General features: G+C 44.6%; 3 protein-coding genes and 1 pseudogene across 3 annotated transcripts; 3 read left to right on the plus strand and 1 right to left on the minus strand.

Annotated features, from left to right (window-relative positions):
* On the plus strand, nucleotides 1-5070 carry rrn3 (RRN3 homolog, RNA polymerase I transcription factor). Its single transcript, XM_065010276.1, is given in 19 exon segments — nucleotides 1-377; nucleotides 503-559; nucleotides 657-746; nucleotides 845-974; nucleotides 1058-1117; nucleotides 1644-1707; nucleotides 1836-1905; nucleotides 1992-2090; nucleotides 2178-2273; nucleotides 2385-2514; nucleotides 2628-2758; nucleotides 2869-3000; nucleotides 3110-3155; nucleotides 3158-3313; nucleotides 4105-4213; nucleotides 4354-4427; nucleotides 4430-4505; nucleotides 4647-4737; nucleotides 4848-5070. Coding segments are annotated over 19 exon segments (1860 nt in total). The 5' UTR covers nucleotides 1-281; the 3' UTR covers nucleotides 5001-5070.
* A 130-nt stretch (nucleotides 5071-5200) lies between these two features.
* LOC115110821 (zinc-binding protein A33) lies at nucleotides 5201-8349 on the minus strand. Its single transcript, XM_029636742.2, is given in 7 exon segments — nucleotides 5201-6207; nucleotides 6210-6242; nucleotides 6397-6515; nucleotides 6620-6642; nucleotides 6764-6997; nucleotides 7082-7177; nucleotides 7658-8349. Coding segments are annotated over 7 exon segments (1446 nt in total). The 5' UTR covers nucleotides 8063-8349; the 3' UTR covers nucleotides 5201-5671.
* Nucleotides 8350-10582: 2233 nt separating this feature from the next.
* Nucleotides 10583-13487, plus strand: LOC115104337 (tubulin beta-4B chain-like; annotated as a pseudogene).
* A 2270-nt stretch (nucleotides 13488-15757) lies between these two features.
* Nucleotides 15758-18473, plus strand: LOC115104338 (tubulin beta-4B chain-like). The gene is made up of 4 exons (XM_029625758.2): nucleotides 15758-15861; nucleotides 16573-16681; nucleotides 16896-17006; nucleotides 17113-18473. The coding sequence occupies exons 1-4, from the start codon at nucleotides 15805-15807 to the stop codon at nucleotides 18168-18170; spliced, it is 1335 nt and encodes a 444-aa protein (XP_029481618.1). The 5' UTR covers nucleotides 15758-15804; the 3' UTR covers nucleotides 18171-18473.
* Nucleotides 18474-18980: the final 507 nt, after the last annotated feature.

The raw sequence follows: 18980 nt of genomic DNA on the forward strand, positions 1-18980 counted from the left end.
TTAATTGTATCAGGATCGAAACAGCATTTTGTGTTGCAAATAGAATTGTAGCTATCTGAACACTATTTAATTTCATTTGTAAGACTGAAGCCTTTCAAATACGTTTCTGTAAACGAATTACCATCAAACTAATAGTAACTAGCACATTTATAGCAAGCTGTGCTAACTGAATTGTGTCATGCTTTATGTTTCACAATACTTGCTTACCACTCTGTAGCTCAGTCAATTTACTCGCGCGCTATTGTTGCCTTCATTCCCTCCCCAGCGCGTGTGTGTAAAGTATGGAGATTGAGGGGAGAGATTTCATGAACACTCCCCCCTTGAAGACGGTGCGGTTTGGGGGAAATGTTGTTGCCACGTTAGCGAAATTCAAACAGGTGAGATTTCCAATCCAGTGACACCAAACTTGGATGCCTTATACACTGATGTGATTCACTCTGGAATGTAGTTATAACCTGGTATACATATGACAGTATTTGCTGCTGGTTGGTTGTTTTTCAAGGGAGACACCAGTGACTATGAGTTGTTGAAACATCAGCTGGCAGATCCAGATATCAAGGTAAATGAGCACGACTAGCAGTTCTGCTACATGTACAGTGTAACAAGGATGTTTCCAGAGGTCTTAATGATAATAGAATGTCTTCCTTTTTTGACAGGATGCCCAAATCATCAACTGGCTGCAGGAGTTCCGGAATTGTGTGACACAACTCAGCAAAGACCATGAGCAGCTGATCTATGTGGCTCTGGTGAGGATGGAACACTTGAATCAAGAGATGGACAGTACTGCCCAGTCCAGGAACAGTTTTCTAATGCTGTATCTACCCCTTGTGTCTCTGTGAACCAGAGGCTGCCGTGGCTGGGCCGAAGCCCTGCCGTAGTGGAGGAGTATCTGTCTTTCCTCGGTAACCTGGTATCTGCCCAGACGGTCTACCTCCGGGCCTGCCTCAAGATGGTGGTCTCCAACTTCAAACCCAGTGAGTTCCTGTCTGTCTGCGTGGACATTCTGATAACTCAACATGGCTACTTTGAAGACGTGTTGTTTTTCCTTCCTTTCCAGAGAGAGTGAAGATCTGTGAGGGAGGAGTGGACATCTCTGACTCGGATGATGACGATGAAAGTAGGTGTTACTGTTTCATTACTGTTTGTGATGGGAAACCAAGGTTGTTCAACAGACAGTCCCTGAAATGTTTCATTGAAATACACACTGCAGTAAATTCATAGTGACCTGAGACTGCAGTTGGTAAAAGGCTACTCCACTCGTCCTTTTAGGGAAACTAGGCACACCTCTAAAGTCCTTGAAGAGTGAGGATGATAAGAGGGGAGGTGAGGTGTAGATAAGATAATGCACGGAGGCTCTAGCACTGGGGACTTTCACTGCAGGAGTCCCACCACTTATGATTTTGTCAGGCTGACAGACTTCCTCATAAATCTTAGTTTTACTTCAATGTTACAATTTTGTTTTTACTTCAAACGTTACAGAATCAACGTTCCATTCCAATATAAAGGTTCCATTCCAATATAAAGGTTATAATGACACCCAGTTCACAGATCCAACTTGTTCAACGTTGGATGTTCGTTCAAAACGGCAAATACTTTTCATTTCTGCACAGTTTTAACCCTTTCTCTTCTTTCTTGATTTGAAGACCTTCCAAGAAGTTTTGACCAGTGTCACCAGGCCCTGCAGCTGATTGGCAGATATGTCCCATCGTAAGTAGCCATAAGACAATCCTACAACATGTTGCTGGATCATTTTCAAACCCAGGTCTGACCTTGGGAATTGTTGACCCCCAATGCAAACTGGTAACAAACATATGTTTTTGTCCTTCTCATTTCAGCACCAGCTGTTTCCTGATGCCCATTCTGATTGACAACTTTCCTTTTGTGCAGAAATCTTCCAGAACCCTGGTAAGCAGTGGCTGCGGTTGGTAGCCTCATGTTTTTTTTTTATTGTCAGATTGTTGTACAGTATGGTTGTCTTTCACTCTCCCCAGGAGTGTTATGTCCATAACCTTCTGCGGGTGGCGGTTTACATCCCCTCTCTACGACGAGACATCCTGGAACTCATCATCAGTAGGATGCTCAAACTGGACGTAAGTGTGTGTTAGTGTTTTGGCTTTCCAGTTCTTCACTGAGAAATAGGTGTTTTTTGTGTGCTAACATGGTGTGTTGTGTTCCAGGTGAGTGCTCCCCGGGGAGAGATAGAGGAGGTGGAGGAGAATGCTGTGCAGCAGGAGTTGAAAGGAGAGCAGGAGGAGGAGGGCCTCTTTGACATGGTGATTGACTATATCTGCTATGTTTTACATACAACAGTCACTGGTGTGATTAGTTCTCCATTTTGCGACTGATGTGGTGTGACGTTTCCCTCCTCTCTCTCTCTCACACAGGATGAGGATGTCTGTTCAGTGAAGTCCAGTCCAGCAGGGACCAATGTGATGGTCCACCCTGTCGCTGAGAGACTGGACACTCTCATGGTTGTGCTGCTGGCCTTCATCAAGGACATGTGCCATGTCAACAGTGAGCACAGGGTCTTCACACACACTCACTAGACATATGACAAGACAGTGCTTACTCTGCTTCCTTTCTCTCTCCCCCCTTCCATCTCTCTCCCCCTCTACTCTCTCTGGCAGGTTGTCTGGATGTGGAGCGGACTAAGGATCTGTACAAGGACCTGGTGTGTGTGTTTGATAAACTTATCCTACCTACACACGCCTCCTGTCACGTCCAATACGCCCTCTTCTACCTCTGCAGCTTCAGACTGGTCAGTACTCGCAACAGTGTGCATCCGTGCGGCTTTATAGTAGTGGCATTTTATAGAACGGTTGAGTGGGTAACTCGATTGATTGGCTGTGTGTTTGACCGCTCTCTCAGGCTCTGGCAGAGGCGTTTCTGGAACACCTGTGGAGGTTACTGCAGAGCACGTCTCACCCGGCAGTACTGCGCCAATCTGCCGCTGGCTACATGGGTAGCTTCCTGGCCCGTGCCAACTTCCTTGCCCGTTGCGTGAGTCACACCCTACTTTTGCTGATCAGAAAGGGCTCCTTAGAGCATGTTGGGGTGTGGTTGGTTCTATGCAGCATACTCTCTGGTCCCTCCTAACTCCCTAACTAAGATTCTCTGCCTGTCCTGCAGTACGGTACATGCGTGTCTGGACCTGCTGGTCCCTGGCTCCACCTATACATAGACAGCCAGGACTCTGGCTCCCGGGCCTACTGTGACATCACGCTACACGGGCCCTTCTACAACGCCTGCCAGGCTGTCTTCTACACACTCATCTTCAGACACAGGAGCATCCTGGAGGGCAACATGAAGAAAGGTAGGGGATTACACATGCGTGTAAAACACATACTTGCACAGATACAATAATTTAGTTTTTTATTGTATCAGTTGATATATCTCACTGGCCTGTCAATCTCTGTGGGAGGGCTCTCTACCAGTTTCCAGTATTATATAACTGTGTGTCTGTAAGGGGGGGCTCTCTACCAGTTTCCAGTATTATATAACTGTGTGTCTGTAAGGGGGGGCTCTCTACCAGTTTCCAGTATTATATAACTGTGTGTCTGTAAGGGGGCTCTCTACCAGTTTCCAGTATTATATAACTGTGTGTCTGTAAGGGGGCTCTCAACCAGTTTCCAGTATTATATAACTGTGTGTCTGTAAGGGGGGCTCTCTACCAGTTTCCAGTATTATATAACTGTGTGTCTGTAAGGGGGGGCTCTCTACCAGTTTCCAGTATTATATAACTGTGTGTCTGTAAGGGGGGGCTCTCTACCAGTTTCCAGTATTATATAACTGTGTGTCTGTAAGGGGGGGCTCTCTACCAGTTTCCAGTATTATATAACTGTGTCTGTAAGGGGGGGCTCTCTACCAGTTTCCAGTATTATATAACTGTGTGTCTGTAAGGGGGTGCTCTCTACCAGTTTCCAGTATTATATAACTGTGTGTCTGTAAGGGGGGGCTCTCTACCAGTTTCCAGTATTATATAACTGTGTGTCTGTAAGGGGGGGCTCTCTACCAGTTTCCAGTATTATATAACTGTGTGTCTGTAAGGGGGGGCTTTCTACCAGTTTCCAGTATTATATAACTGTATGTCTGTTTCCCTCCCAGGGCTGGCGTACCTGCAGAGTCTGAACCTAGAGAGGATAGTGATGTGTCAGCTCAACCCTCTGAAGGTCTGCCTGCCTGCCGTCACCAACATGTTTGCTGCCATCACCAGGTACAGTGGTACACCGACCAACCACCCTTTAAGCCAGTCGCACATCAATTACACTCTGCCACAGCACTGTGTTAGTTTCTGTCTGCTTCTAAAAATGTGAAGTGGTTGTTTGACCCAGACGTGTATCCATCCATCCACAGAAAGTACCAGTTGGTGTTCTGTTACACCATCATCGAGAGGAACAACCGCCATGTTCTCCCCGTGGTCCGCAGCTCCGTGGGGGTGACTGTGTGTCCACCAACACCAACCCCCTGGACAGTTTCTTCCCCTTTGACCCCTACGTGCTCAAGAGGTAACCCATGAACCCTTCTCAGGGACCACATATCAGTAGGCACAAAACAGGAGAAATTGGAAATGGCAGTAGTACAACCTGAACTCTAAGAAGAGAGTTAATTTTCCATTTCTGATCATGTTTTTCTTCTCTCCTCTCCAGGTCAAGTAAACTCATCGAGCCCCTTTACCAGGTGTGGGAGGAGCCAGCAGACACTGAGGTGGACACAGTCACCACCAAGAGAGTCAGACCGGTAAAACACAGACAGTCTTGTATTCTCTCAGGGACACACATGATTGGATGCTGTGTGTCTCCCTATTGGTTGTTTTTGTGGTTTGATTGGCTGTTTTCTCTCTGTCTCAGTGTTCGGATGCAGATGAGGATGACTTCCTGCGAGGGGAGACGCCGGAGACAAAGGGGGTGATGGGTATGACCCCTGGCTCGTATGAGTCACACCTCCACAGCCCCAGCAGTGTGGGCTCGCCGCCCATCTCCTTCCTACAGAGACCCTTCTGACACCCCTGTATTTAACATGGACTCATCCACAACCCCCTGAAAAATGAACTATTCCACAACCCTGAGCGCCTTCATAACACATCAAATGGAATAAAATGATCTTACCACCCAGTTTAAAATGAACCCCTATCATCCAAGGTACGCCAAAATCACCACCCCATCAAGATTAAAAGATGAACACAAAGTGTACAATGCGTGGCTAGAGCTATTCATTTTATAATAATTGTTCTATGTTATAGCAGTTAACATGTTATAACTGGTTAATAGTGAATAAGTTCATTTAACTCAACTATGGAAAGAAAATGTATTTGTTTTATCTAGGATGGGAAAATCGTAAGATTTTGTGTTCTCAGCGAAGGTAATTGTATTTACAAATACAAAATATCTGACACTTTCAATGGTTCACTGATTTTGGTTGTCTGATCTACAATTTGTGTCAAGTTCTGAACAACACATTTTAATGATTTATATAATTTTACAGATTGTTTGTTCCCTTATTGAAATTCTTAACCAGAACAGATACTTGTAAGAAAGGTCACCTGCAGTAGATGAAAAAGGAAACATATTTCTGTAAACTTGTGCTTGTATCAAATATATAGTAGACATGCACTAACTGTAAATAAAAGTCAAACTATTTGTGGGTTGACAAATTAATATATTGTAAAAAATGATCAGTCGGGAACTGTACAGGGATGTCCTGTCCCACTCTGTTGCACTGTAACACACATCCTCTCAGGTAGGATTCTCAGAGGGTGTTTGCTTTGCGTATAAAAATACGGAAACACTTTCTCTGTGAACGTGTGTGAGAAAGAGTAAAGGGGTGTATCGTCATCAGCAGGGTCAAAGAAAGACACTTGGCCCTTGTCCCAGTCCAGCTGCACTCTGACCCTCTTGAGTTTCTCTGTGACTGTCATGGCTGTTGGGGGTGAGGTCATCGCTCTGTACTCCCTGTCTCGCAGACACATGGTCCAAAACCCGTTCTCCGGCCGGGCCTGGACCTCCGCATTCCTGGTGACAGACGTACAGGCCACGCCCAGAATCCAGTCGTTGTTACATCCTGTATCCACAACCCAGCAGTGGCTTCCTGAGCAAAGCCCGGTCATGCCCAGGACCTCTGCACTCATGTGGAAGCGCTCAGGGTTGTCAGGGAGACGGTGGGGCTGGCTGGTGTACTGAAGGGACGTGAGGTCATGTGACAGGAAGAGGCAGGGGTGGCTGTGTTTGGGTCCAAGGTCACAGGAGCTGAAGAGGAGGAAATGGGCCAGAGACTGGGTTAGAGACAGGAAAAGGGTTTGGGTCACTCACCACTGTTTTAGCTTCTCTCCGCCAGGTTAAAATGCTGTGGGAGTTAACCTCCTTATCTCCTCATCTCTGTTAACCATTGAAATTGACTTACTATATTCAACATGCAGAAGCATTTTCTTACAGACTCTGTACTTGAGGTTACAGAGGTGCTTGGCCACATCAATCAGCGCCCCTGAAATCCTCTCCGGGCCCTGCCCTGTGCACTGGGCTCTGAAATGACAAAATAATACAATTGTCCTGTTCAATATTCCAAAGCAGAGAGAGGGAGGAAAAATAGAATGATTGACAGAGAGAGGTGGGGGATTTCAACATACCTCTCTATAGTGGCTTTACAATTCTGAAAAAAAGAAAGTGTAATATTGTGGCTGAATAAAAAAAATAAATCCCATCCTCCTCAAAAACAATTATTCTGGCTTTTTAAAATTTGTGTGTAAAGTGTAAATTGTGCCAGTACAAACCTGGAGCATTGCCATGTCTTCAGCATCAGTCATCTCCTGTGTTAAGACTGTTATAGTCTCTTTGAGGTTTAACATCCCTGCTGCAGCCTTTGTCACCATACTCTTCATCAGCCCTATCTTCTCCTCTTCCTCCTCCTTCAGAGCAGCTAGCCTCGCTGCCTCTTCCTCATACAGGAACTGGTGGAGTTCCACAAACAGATCCTTTATCTGCCTCTCTGTCTCCAGGGCCTGATTCTGAGGGGCAGTTAGAGCACAACTTGATGGATTTGAGTTATATTTTAATGAAAAGGAAACTGAGATGACATCTGTGGAGATTACCTTAATGGACTCGAGCATCTCTTCAGAGGTTCCCTTCAGTCTAATGAGGGAGTCCAGAGTATGCTGTAAGGTTTTCAGTGCTACGTTGAGCTCATCCTAGAAGTCAGAGGGTATTCTAACATGAGGCTTCTTATGAAAGCAGCAAGCTGTAACTCGATTAAACGTCTAGATTTAATTATGTGAAATAAATTAACAATAGGTTCAATGCCAGGTGTGTCGCTTGACTAAAATAACCCTTTCAATACCTGAGATAATTTATTATGTTTAAAGATGTTTTACTCTGCAAACACACTGTATGTCCATCAACACCACTCACTGACGTACAACCAGATCAGATCAGATATAATACTTTACACACTTTTACATTTCTCTGCTATATTTCTCTGCTAATACTGTACACTCACATATACTGTCAGGATAGACCTGATTAACAGCATTCTACTGCCAGGGGCCACAGGCTCCTTACATGAGAAAATGGCAACGTTAACTATGAAAACAGACATTGCCAAATTATTTCATGCATATACATACTAGAGTCATTTCAATTATCATTTCAATTATTATTCAGTCTCTCACCTTGCAATCCTGTGCTGCCTTCTCTGTGGGTATGCAGTCATGGTTCTTGTGTATTTTCGAGGCTTGGCACACTACACAGACAGGCTGCTTGTCCACCAGACAGAAGAATCTGAGTCTCTCTCCATGTAGACTACAAAGTACACGGTTCCCCTCGACTGAGCTCTGAATCCTCCTCTGTTGCAAAGCTTCACAGAGGTTCTTCAGAGCCAGGTTGGAGGGAGGGGTGCGCTTGGAAGCTCTTCTCCTGCAGACAGGGCACTGTCTGAGGGCTGAGGTGTTCCAGTAGCATTGTAGGCAGGTCTTACAAAAGCTGTGGCTACATGGTAGGAGGACAGGGTCTCTGAAGATGTCACAGCACACAGGACAGGAGAGATCCTCCTCTGGGAGACACACACTGGATGACATGTATGTCTTCACCTGATCAGGTACCAGGAGTCTGTGAAGAAGATATCCTCTGGCTTAAACAATACTACATTCCCATGTCAAGCATATAAACGTGGAGATTATTTACGTTGTCTTTCAGAAATCACCTCCCTTTTGATTTTCAAAACAGATACTCAAAGTGCCTATTCTTCCATTGTTCTTGTTGTAATGCCAGACCTTAAAAGTGCAGGCTGTTTTCCTGTCTGTTGAGTTGTGTTTGTGTGTGACTCCAGAGACACACAGTACTGCGTGACAGACAGCAACGTGAAACAGGAAGTCGAGCCCTATTGGTCACATGTGGAATAGCTGCAAACTGGTTTAGCCTAGAACCTGTTACATGTTTTAAATTGCAACATTGTTAAAGGTTGTGGATAGAGATACACAATCAATAACTTTAAAAGCCTTTAAAAGACTGAAAAGTGAAAGACGACTGTCAAGATATATCTCATGAAGCAGGATGAAAATATGATCAACCAAAATTATTGGTAAAATCATCATAAATAAAATTGGCCTCACATTACATTGTGTTCCTAAAACATATGAATTTACATGTTTATAACAAAGGCAGGTACAATGTAGGCCTAACGTAAACACCATACACATCATTACCTATTGTATACAACTGTTATACCTGTTTGTACCTTGCACTAAATTCATTATTTGCAAATAAAACTTACAATGGGGATAACTGTGTAATCTAAAGCAATAATTATATGCCAGTGCTTTTGACACCAATGAATGCTCATATAGAGCAAAGCTTCAAAAGGTATTCTGTAGGCCTAATCTTCCCCTTCCACAACCTCAATGGCAAACCAAGTTTCTTCCCCAAAAGCCTGTGCAGTTTCATTGCATTTACATTAGGAAAGGGGATGAAGAGGGGTTCACAGGGGGAGAAAGGGGTTTGGAGGGGCTAGCCTGTGTTTCCCTTGAAAACTCAACGTTTCAGGATATTGGTTAAAAACAAATCAACCATCTGCCTCCAGCTCCAGTGTGGTATTTTAAATATTTGTTATTGTTGCTTGGTGTCAATATCAGATCAAATCCAACTTGATTTGTCAGATGCACCGAATACAACTGTGAAATGCTTACTTACAAGCCCTCCAACATTGCAGTTCAAGAAGAGTTAAGAAAATGTTTACCAAGTAGACTAAAATAAAAAGTAATAATAAAAAGTAACACAAGTGACTATGCATAGATAATAAACAGCGAGTAGCAGCAGTGTAAAAAAGGGAGGGAGTCAATGTAAATTGTCCGGTGGCAATTTTATTAATTGTTCAGCAGTCTTATGGCTTGGGGGTAGAAGCTGTTGCGGAGCCTTTTGGTCCTATACTTGGCACTCCAGGAACATTTTCTGTGCAGTATCAGAGAAAACAGTCTATAACTTGGGTGACTGGAGTCTCTGACAATTTTATGGGCTTTCCTCTGACACTGCCTATTAAATAGGTCCTGGATGGCAGGAAGTTTGGCCCCATTGATGTACTGGGCCGTTCGCACTACCCTCTGTAGCGCCTTACGGTCAGATGCCGAGCAGTTGACATACCAGGCGGTGATGCAACCGGTCAGGATGCTCTTGATGGTGCAGCTGTAGAACCTTTTGAGGATATGGGGACACGTGCCAAATCTTTTCAGTCTCCTGAGGGGGGAAAGGTTTTGTTGTGCCCTCTTCACGACCGTCTTGGTATGTTTGGACCATGATAGTTTGTTGGTGATGTGGACACCAAGGAAATTGAAACTCTCAACATTAGTCCACAGTGTGTGGTTTGTAGCAATCACTACATGTGATTGTGACCACTTTATATTATTGGGGAAAATCTATGAACATTCATTAGTGGCTTGATGACGATGATAATTTCAGGCTACTCACAAGAGATGTTATTGTAGGATGCATGCAGCTATCACTACACCACTCAGTGACTATAGTCGTGTAACTACGCATCTCTGGAACAATCTCTTCATTCAAAGACTCAATCATGGACACTCATACTGACAGTTGTGGCTGCTTTGTGTGATGTATTGTTGTCTCTACCTTCATGACTCTTTGTGCTGTTGTCTGTGCCCAATGTTTGTACCATGTTGTTGTTATGTTATGTTGCTACCATGCTATTTTGTCATGAGTTGCTGCCTTGCTCTGTTGTTGTCTTAGGTCTCACTTTATGTAGTGTTGTGTTGACTCTCTTGTTGTGATGTGTTTTTGCACTGTATTTATATTGTATTTATTATTATTACTATTATTATTTATTTATCATTCTCGCAGGAGACCTTTTGCCTTTTGGTAGACCGTCATTGTAAATAAGAATGTGTTCTTAACTGACTTGCCTAGTTAAATAAATGTTAAATAAAATAAAATAAATAAAATGGCGAGTTCCAAATCACAGCATCCTATCCGCTCTCTCCACGAGCCTAGGACGACGTATCCCACTTTTCCTCCAGTCTTTCGTTACCATGGGGATGACGTCAGGTTGCACCACCGATTCGGCCCAGTAGTAGCAGGAGAGGCGGGTCCATCAGATAGTCAGCTGGGTAAGAAGACAAAGAGAGTCCTCCAAGCCCAGTACCTTCTCGTTCCACCGTCGAATCTTCACAGCTAACGCCCTTCCTTCCATCCAAAATGCGCGAAATAGTGCATCTGCAAGCCGGACAGTGCGGAAACCAGATTGGAGCCAAGGTATTACTCTTCTCTTGTTTGTATATCAATAAAATAGATTGCTTCATTTGGGGATTGCATGCGACCTAGATAAACCTCGTTCTCTCTGCGTAGTGCGTAGCTAAATTAAGAATGGCCGCTTGTAATCCACCCATAAGACTGCATCCTCGATGGGCTATAATAGGCCTATAGGCTACCATGGACGAAAAATGCATGATCATTCCGTGAACAAGATAAACTAATTTTTAATCGATGTTGCATACGATATGGCATGCCCTGATTTAAAAATTTTTTAAAATTTTTATTGTTTCCGCTGATTCATTCCCAGTGGTTATTTGGGGTCCATGTAATATGGGCGTTGAAGGGAAAGATATGGTAGCCTACTAGAATACCTCGGTCTTCCCTCTTAGGTCATTACATATTCAATCCGATTAATATTTCGGTCTAAATGGCATTTTAATGCTTAATTTGAAGCATTTAGACGATTCCAAAATTATGTAAAGGGATTATTTAATGCAAGTCATGCTATTTGTGTTGCTTCTGAAAAGGTAAATGTCCATGCAACAGAAAATACACATTGCATTATCTATTTATTTATATTCTAATTTGCGTTTTAAATGGATGCTTCTGTGTATTGCTATTGACTTGCATCTCCTCCCCCTGTACTCTCCTCACTCTCTCTCACTCATTCTCTCTCGTCTCAGTTCTGGGAGGTGATCAGTGATGAGCATGGCATCGACCCGACTGGAACCTACCATGGAGACAGCGACCTGCAGCTAGACAGGATCAATGTGTACTACAATGAGGCCTCAGGTACAGTATGCACATTATATAGCATTTCATACATAAACCACAATGTCTCCAATTATTGAAACATGCGCAATTAAATCAACTGCTGTTTTAATTAGGAAAAATTAACTGATTACACTTATACAAACAAATAATACATATATAAAACATGTACAGCAACAATAGTTTCAGTATACCCAACATTTCCCTCTTCTTATTTTATGTACATATTCTTATTCATTCCTTTACACTTGTGTATAAGGTAGTTGTTGTGAAATTGTTAGATTACTTGTTAGATATTACTGTATGGTCGGAACTAGAAGCACAAGCATTTCGCTACACTCACATTAACATCTGCTAACCATGTGTATGTGACAAATAAAAATGTATTTGATTTTGATTTGATTTTTCAGGTGGGAAGTATGTCCCCGTGCCATCCTGGTGGATCTGGAGCCGGGCACCATGGACTCTGTCAGGTCTGGCCCCTTCGGACAGATCTTCAGGCCAGACAACTTTGTCTTCGGTGAGTGGTTGGTATGTTCAGTGCAGACATGAGATTTGTTGGTAGGCTACTTCTAAAATCTTGTCCAGGAAATAATGGTTTATGACACTTCTGTCTGCAGGCCAGAGTGGAGCTGGAAACAACTGGGCCAAGGGCCACTACACAGAGGGAGCAGAGCTGGTAGACTCTGTCATGGATGTAGTGAGGAAGGAGGCAGAGAGCTGTGACTGCCTCCAGGGTTTCCAGCTCACCCACTCCCTGGGTGGGGGTACTGGCTCTGGCATGGGCACCCTGCTCATTAGCAAGATCCGTGAGGAGTACCCTGACCGCATCATGAACACCTTCAGCGTGGTGCCCTCTCCCAAAGTGTCCGACACAGTGGTGGAGCCCTACAACGCCACCCTCTCTGTGCATCAGCTGGTGGAGAACACAGATGAGACCTTCTGCATCGACAACGAAGCACTCTACGACATCTGCTTCCGCACTCTCAAGCTCACCACACCCACCTATGGAGACCTCAACCACCTGGTGTCAGCCACCATGAGTGGAGTGACCACCTGCCTTCGTTTCCCTGGCCAGCTCAACGCCGACCTCCGCAAACTGGCTGTCAACATGGTGCCCTTCCCCCGCCTGCACTTCTTCATGCCCGGCTTCGCCCCCCTCACCAGCAGGGGGAGTCAGCAGTACCGCGCCCTGTCCGTGCCTGAGCTCACCCAGCAGATGTTCGACTCCAAGAACATGATGGCGGCCTGTGACCCTCGTCACGGCCGTTACCTCACTGTGGCCGCCATCTTCCGTGGTCGCATGTCCATGAAAGAGGTGGACGAGCAGATGCTCAACGTCCAGAACAAGAACAGCAGCTACTTTGTGGAATGGATCCCCAACAACGTGAAGACCGCTGTCTGCGACATCCCACCCCGCGGCCTCAAGATGTCTGCCACCTTCATCGGCAACAGCACAGCTATCCAGGAGCTGTTCAAGCGTATCTCTGAGCAGTTCACTGCCATGTTCCGCCGTAAGGCCTTCCTTCACTGGTACACCGGAGAAGGTATGGACGAGATGGAGTTCACTGAGGCTGAGAGCAACATGAATGACCTGGTGTCTGAGTACCAGCAGTACCAAGATGCCACCGCTGAGGAGGGCGAGTTTGAAGAGGAGGGAGAAGAGGAAGCCGCCTAAACCATCCCGTCACTCAACTGCCAAACAGTCTATCACTCCCCTCCGTCCTGACCCCAAAGCACAACTTGTTAAGTTAATGTTAAAGAAAAGGAAACTCCGATTTGTGATAATTAAATGAATGTGCTCAAGCATCTCTTCAGAGGTTCCCTTCAGTCTAATTAGTATCCTGTAAGGTTTTCAGGTCTCATCCTAGAAGTCAGAGGGTATTCTAACATGAGGTTTCTTATGAAAGCAGCAAGCTGTAACTCGATGTCTAAATTGAATTATGTGAATAAATTAACAATGTGTTCCAATGCTTGGTGTGTTGCTTTACTTAAATAACCTTTTCGATACCTGTAAAAACATCAGTCCATCATTTGACCTGCTGGTTGTATGCCAGTAAGTGGCACTGACGTACAACCAGCAGGTCAGATAGAATACTTTACACACTTTGGACCATGGTAGGTAAATTATGGTGCATTGGGAAAATGTGTGCCGGCAAAGAGCTGCTGTATTTCGAATGGTAGTGTAATTCCTTTCCACAGAATACAGTACCGTACTGTATTTTTGGTGCGCCAGAACCTTTTTGTTTATGGCTCATTAATATATTTTGAGGCGTACCTTGTAAGAGACTATTCTTTTCACCTGTTAGTGAGAATGCTGTACCAATCTAACTCCTATGTGGTTACAGTGCCCCATCAATTTAAAATGTATAGGGGATGGATAAGAGTGGTAGCAAGTCTTTGTTTGAGCATTTTGCCATGTTCCTTTGGCCTGTTTTGCCCTGTAGTCGCTGCCGGTTTGGAAGCCTTTGTTAAGGCCTCTACAAGTGCAAGTGATACAAAACACCAAATATTCATTGATATGCTGTAATGTATTTTTATATTATATGTATTTGTACCTTTATTTAACCAGGTTGGCCAGTTGAGAACAAGTTCTCATTTACAACTGCGACCTGGCCAAGATAAATCAAAGCTGTGTGACACGAACAACACAGTTACACACGGAATAAACAAACGTACAGTCAATAATACAATAGAAAAAGTCTAAATACAGTGTGTGAAAATGAGGTAAGATTAAGGAGATAAGGCAATAAATAGGCCTTAGTGGTGAAATAATGACAATTTAGCAAATATACACTGGAGTGATAGATGTGCAGAAGATGAATGTGCAAGTAGAAATACGGGTGCAAAGGAGAAGAAAAATATATATATGGGGATGAGGTAGTTGGATGGGCTATTTACAGATGGGCTATGTACAGGTGCAATGATCTGTAAGCTGCTCTGACAGCTGATGCTTAAAGTTGGTGAAGGAGATATGCGTGGGGGTGACCAGTGAAATATACCTAAATTCTATGGTATTGTACCATGTGTCATTACACAGTACTTATTTTGACACTGTATTTAAATTGCAGTAGTTCTACTGCAATATGAAATACATTGACTTACTTACCCCTAGCTGCCTGTAAATGACTGTTAATGTCACAGCAACACCTTTACAGTGTACACAACATCAATGCCAAACCAAGTTTCTTCCTGTGAAGCCTGTGTAAATTGTTGGATTTACATAATGGGAGGGGGCTTCACAGGAGGGACTACCTGTTTGATCACACTTGCAGGGTTTTTATCTTGACCACAGTCGGTTTCAGAATATTGATTTAATAATAGCCTACTACCATCCGCCTCAATCTACAGTATGGTATTTTAAATATGTATTTTTTTGGTTGGTGCCAATATATCATCAGTCCACAGTGTGTGGTTTGTATCTTGTGCTTCACCACTCGTGATTGTGACTACTTTGTGTTACTGGGGAAAATCTCTCATGAACATCATTAGTGGGTTGATGACAATGATACCTTCAGCTCACTTACGATAGTCTATTTTATTGTAAGATGCATGCAGTTATCACTTCATCACTCAGTCAGTAGGGTCGGGTGACTGCGCATCACTACACCACTCAGTCAGTAGGGTCGGGTGACTGCGCATCACTACACCACTCAGTCAGTAGGGTCGGGTGACTGCGCATCACTACACCACTCAGTCAGTAGGGTCGGGTGACTGCGCATCACTACACCACTCAGTCAGTAGGGTCGGGTCACTGCGCATCACTACACCACTCAGTCAGTAGGGTCGGGTCACTGCGCATCACTACACCACTCAGTCAGTAGGGTCGGGTGACTGCGCATCACTACACCACTCAGTCAGTAGGGTCGGGTGACTGCGCATCACTACACCACTCAGTCAGTAGGGTCGGGTCACTGCGCATCACTACACCACTCAGTCAGTAGGGTCGGGTCACTGCGCATCACTACACCACTCAGTCAGTAGGTTCGGGTCACTGCGCATCACTACACCACTCAGTCAGTAGGTTCGGGTGACTGCCCATCTCTGGAACACTCATTGATGAAGACTTCCAAATAACAGCATCCTATCCACTCTCTCCACGAGTTTAGGATCCCTTCTCTCCTCTGGTCTTTGGTTACCATGAGGATGACGCCCACCGATTCGGCCCAGTAGTTGAAGGAGAGGCGGGCCCATCAGACAGTCAGCTGGGGAAGAAGAGAAGAAGCGTTCTCCGGGCCAAATCTCGACTGCAGTCTCCTCACTGCCAACGCCCGTCCATCCAGCCATAATGCGAGAAATAGTGCATCTGCAAGCCGGCCAGTGCGGTAACCAGATCGGAGCCAAGGTATCATTGTTGACTCCTTTGTATTTTACTAAGAAAATAAATTGCTTCATGTGAATTATAGCAGGCGAGCTAGATAAGCCACTTTTTTTTTTTTTAACCTCTGCGTAGAAAAATGAAGAAAGACTGCTGTTAATCCACCCATAAGACTTGTAGAGGAAGCTGGTGCAGAACTGCATTATCGATCGGCTATAATATAACATGCATGGAAAATGCATGGTCATTCCGTGCACAAAATAAATATGTGTATAAGAGAAATAGGCTAAACAATAGCTATATCCGATTACTATCAGTTTGAATCACTGTTGCATATGAAATAGGCAGATTTGTTATTGTTGCTGCTGACTCATTCCCAATAGTTATTTGGGTCCCCAAATGGACGTGCGGTGGAAGGGAGAGATAACGGTACTAGAATACCATCCTCTTCTCTCTTTTATGACACAACATATTTAACCTGATAAATATTTAGATCAATATGGAATTTTAATACATAATTTAAATCATTTAGAGGCTTACATAATTACGTAAAGGGAATATTTAGGGCAATTTATGCTATTTGTGTTTCTCACAAAAAGGTAAATGTCCATGTAACAGAAAAGACATTGCATTATATCTATTTATTTATATTTTATATTCTAACTTGCATTTTAAATGGATGATTCTCTGTATTGCTATTGACTTGCATCTCAACTCCTCTCTCTCTCACTGTCTCAGTTCTGGGAGGTGATCAGTGATGAGCATGGCATCGACCCGACTGGAACCTACCATGGAGACAGCGACCTGCAGCTAGACAGGATCAATGTGTACTACAATGAGGCCTCAGGTACAGTATGCACATTATATAGCATTTCATACATAAACCACAATGTCTCCAATTATTGAAACAAACAGAAACATACACAATTGATTAAATAGAATCTTGTATTAACAATCAAAAAAAAGACTGGCATTCAGAGGTACCCTATTATCACAAATACAGTGCAAATATGCACAGTAATAATTGGTTCAGTACGCCCAATATTTATTGTCTTTTTCAGGTGGGAAGTATGTCCCCCGTGCCATCCTGGTGGATCTGGAGCCGGGCACCATGGACTCTGTCAGGTCTGGCCCCTTCGGACAGATCTTCAGGCCAGACAACTTTGTCTTCGGTGAGTGATTGGTTTGGTAGTCAGTGGAAATATGATATTTGGTGGTAGACTACTAATGTAATCTTGTTCCTTCAGTGAAGTTGTGGTTAATGACACTTGTATGCAGGTCAGAGTGGAGCTGGAAACAACTGGGCCAAGGGCCACTACACCGAGGGAGCAGAGCTGGTAGACTCTGTCATGGATGTAGTGAGGAAGGAGGCAGAGAGCTGTGACTGTCTCCAGGGCTTCCAGCTCACCCACTCCCTGGGTGGGGGTACTGGCTCTGGCATGGGCACCCTGCTCATTAGCAAGATCCGTGAGGAGTACCCTGACCGCATCATGAACACCTTCAGCGTGGTGCCCTCTCCCAAAGTGTCCGACACAGTGGTGGAGCCCTACAACGCCACCCTCTCTGTGCATCAGCTGGTGGAGAACACAGATGAGACCTTCTGCATCGACAACGAAGCCCTCTACGACATCTGCTTCCGCACTCTCAAGCTCACCACACCCACCTATGGAGACCTCAACCACCTGGTGTCAGCCACCATGAGTGGAGTGACCACCTGCCTTCGTTTCCCTGGCCAGCTCAACGCCGACCTCCGCAAACTGGCTGTCAACATGGTGCCCTTCCCCCGCCTGCACTTCTTCATGCCCGGCTTCGCCCCCCTCACCAGCAGGGGGAGCCAGCAGTACCGCGCCCTGTCCGTGCCTGAGCTCACCCAGCAGATGTTCGACTCCAAGAACATGATGGCGGCCTGCGACCCTCGTCACGGCCGTTACCTCACTGTGGCCGCCATCTTCCGTGGCCGCATGTCCATGAAGGAGGTGGACGAGCAGATGCTCAACGTCCAGAACAAGAACAGCAGCTACTTTGTGGAATGGATCCCCAACAACGTGAAGACCGCTGTCTGCGACATCCCACCCCGCGGCCTCAAGATGTCTGCCACCTTCATCGGCAACAGCACAGCCATCCAGGAGCTGTTCAAGCGTATCTCTGAGCAGTTCACTGCCATGTTCCGCCGTAAGGCCTTCCTTCACTGGTACACCGGAGAAGGTATGGACGAGATGGAGTTCACTGAGGCTGAGAGCAACATGAATGACCTGGTGTCTGAGTACCAGCAGTACCAAGATGCCACCGCTGAGGAGGGCGAGTTTGAAGAGGAGGGAGAAGAGGAAGCCGCCTAAACCATCCCGTCACTCAACTGCCAAACAGTCTATCACTCCCCTCCGTCCTGACCCCAACTCCATCCCTTCATCCTTACCATCTGCTTTCTCTCAAGAAGGCAGATGTTCCTAAATGAATTGAATGTTTTTCCACATTAAACAGTGATCTTACCAGATCGTAGTAAACTTTTGTTGTTGTTATTTTGTTGTTGTATGTTGGAAATCCACTGAATTGTTTCCATTTTCCTACATTCATCTCATCATTGCTTTGCGGAATTAAAAGCAAGTGATTTTAAAGTTCAAATTAAATTGGTACTTACTCTATGTTTTATTGTTTTTATTTGATGGGTGTTATAAATAATGAATATGGTCTTATATAGACTTGATTACTGTACAACATGAAATTGAAATGACACACTAGGTTAAAGTTAGCATGTACAATCACAGTATGTTCACATACTGTAAATTATATGATTTTGAAGCTATGAGCCCAAAATGTCAAAGGTAAAAGCAGATTTACAAACTAGAAAAGGCCAACCAGAGTTGGAAACTGGGTTTGTAAGGGAACATTAACTATAGGCTGAAGACAAACTGCACTGCCCACTATGGGTGCATGCCAATGAGTTAGTAGCAATAAACTGCATTGGAATGCATTCCTATAATGTAACAACAGGTGAAATGAGACTGACGTATAGTGACTGTTAAAGACAGAAAGACTTGGATTCATTGTTTTCAGCAGTCATCACTTCCCAGCTCCTGCAGTCAGTTGCCGCTGGCTAATAATTCTGACTGAAGCTATTTTGTCAATCACAGCTTCACCGAAAGCTGACT

This window comes from Oncorhynchus nerka, linkage group LG26 (assembly GCF_034236695.1).
Source record: "Oncorhynchus nerka isolate Pitt River linkage group LG26, Oner_Uvic_2.0, whole genome shotgun sequence".
NCBI lineage: Eukaryota > Metazoa > Chordata > Actinopteri > Salmoniformes > Salmonidae > Oncorhynchus > Oncorhynchus nerka.